Consider the following 1,903-nt stretch of genomic DNA (forward strand, 5'->3'; position numbering starts at 1 on the left):
AAACATGTTAATAATACATCTCTCTACCCAAATAACCCTAAATCAGACCTACAATCTCTCTCTCTAAAATATACCGTCTCTGACCCCTCTCTACAGCAACTCGCCGCCGAACTCACCCACCGCCGAACACCTCTCTCTACAGCAACTCGCCGCCGAACTCACCCACCGCCGAACACCTCTCTCTACAGCAACTCGCCGCCGAACACCTCTCTCTCTTTCAGGTATGGTTCTTTCCTCCATTGTTCTTTAGGTATGTATCTTTGTTTTGCCTTTCTCACTCATTTCTTTTGTTTTCATTTGACTTAATGGTTTTGGGCAAGAAAGTATTTAAGTAGGGCCAAATGGGTTCAGATAGGATACAAATATGAAGAAGATCTGAACTGAAATGGCTTGAAAGATGATTGCTTAATGATATTTTAATTAATGCCTAATGTTTTAAGCCTTGATTTTAGTGAAGTTGCTGAGATATTGGAAGTGTCGTGTTTTTTTGGATATTGATAATCATCAAAAGATGAATTCCACTGTATTTGAAGCGGTGAAAACTGATTTGAAGAAAGAACCTTGACATCACTCCATTGTTGATCCCACTTTCAATTTTCAGTGATTGAAGGCATACAATGTCCGAAATTAGTTGTAATTCAACAAAGATCTGTCACTGTGGTGAAATTGCTCGTTGTTTCACTTCGAAAACACCTTCAAATCCTGGTAGGAAATTCTATAAGTGTCCTAAACCTAAAGTAAGTGTTATTATTGAATTATTTGTCCAGAATTTTGGTTTGATGTTTCAATTCAAGTGTTGATAATTTTTTCGTATTTTTATTGGTTTGAGGGATAGAGGGAAAGATGAGGCCCTTAAGAGGCAAGGTGAATGGAAGCTTTCAAGGAAAGGTAGAGTGATGACTTGTAGCAATTGTAGAGAGCCAAATCATAATGTTAGGGGCTGTGACAAGGTAAATTAACACATCTATTAACTGTTGTGTATCTTATTTTAGTATAATTAACTGTTTTCTAATGATCTTTTTTTTTTTTTTTGCATTTTTGTAGCCAAAGAAAGGCAAGCAGCAAGCTAAGAAAAAGCAGCCCGCTAGGAGCAAAAAGAGGCAGACTAGGGGCTTAGTTGATGAAGATGAAAATTCCCAACCAGCTGGAGGAGAAATCAACTTAACAGCCCCCCAACCAACCCAAGACAGTCAGCCCATGCCTACTCCAATGCATTATGGGCATGCTTCTAGTAGCAGCAGCACCCCATTTCCTAACTTTGAATATCCTTTAGTTGAGGAAGATGATGAAGACCCTTTTCTAAGGCCCAAAGTGATTTCTGAATTTTCCACAAGACTTCAAATGAAGCAAAAAGCACAAGAACCAACTGGAAGAAGGGCAATATGCTTTAGAGGTGACCACAATGGTGTTAGTGAGGCAACTAATCTTCCAGTCTCATTAACAAGCTTAACTTGGCAAGGGAATAATACAGTTCAAGAGAGGATTGGGAAGTTGAATCCAAGAAGGGGATCTAACAGTTGATTTAGCTTTGTGAAATGTTAGTTTTTTGTGAATTATGGTGATGTATTTACTGCTTAAGACAGTACTCTTAATTTGCTAATTATGTAATGGTCAAACCAAATGGATGCCACATTATGACTTAGGGTGTGGTTTTTGGGGTTATAGTATGGCATCCATACAACTATTGGCTTATTTTGTATTGTGATTGACAGTTTATTTAGCATATTTATGGTGTATGAAATGTGCAGCAGTTTTGTTGAATTGAATTATGTTTAGTTGAAATGTGCAGTTGCTTAGTTTCTGTCCAGTTGTGCTGTTGATAATGTGCAGAAACTGCAGTTTCTGAGATGTTGTGTAGTTCTGAAAATGTGCAGAAACTGTCCAGTTGTGTAGTTGAAAATGT

At 37.9% G+C, this 1,903-nt stretch overlaps 1 protein-coding gene across 1 annotated transcript; it reads left to right on the forward strand.

The window, feature by feature from the left end:
- Nucleotides 1-262: 262 nt before the first annotated feature.
- On the forward strand, nucleotides 263-1,521 carry LOC132612767 (uncharacterized). Its single transcript, XM_060326857.1, has 2 exons — nucleotides 263-950; nucleotides 1,045-1,521. The coding sequence occupies exons 1-2, from the start codon at nucleotides 897-899 to the stop codon at nucleotides 1,519-1,521; spliced, it is 531 nt and encodes a 176-aa protein (XP_060182840.1). The 5' UTR covers nucleotides 263-896.
- The last annotated feature ends 382 nt before the right edge of the window (nucleotides 1,522-1,903 follow it).

Source organism: Lycium barbarum, chromosome 10 (assembly GCF_019175385.1).
Source record: "Lycium barbarum isolate Lr01 chromosome 10, ASM1917538v2, whole genome shotgun sequence".
Classification (NCBI taxonomy): domain Eukaryota; kingdom Viridiplantae; phylum Streptophyta; class Magnoliopsida; order Solanales; family Solanaceae; genus Lycium; species Lycium barbarum.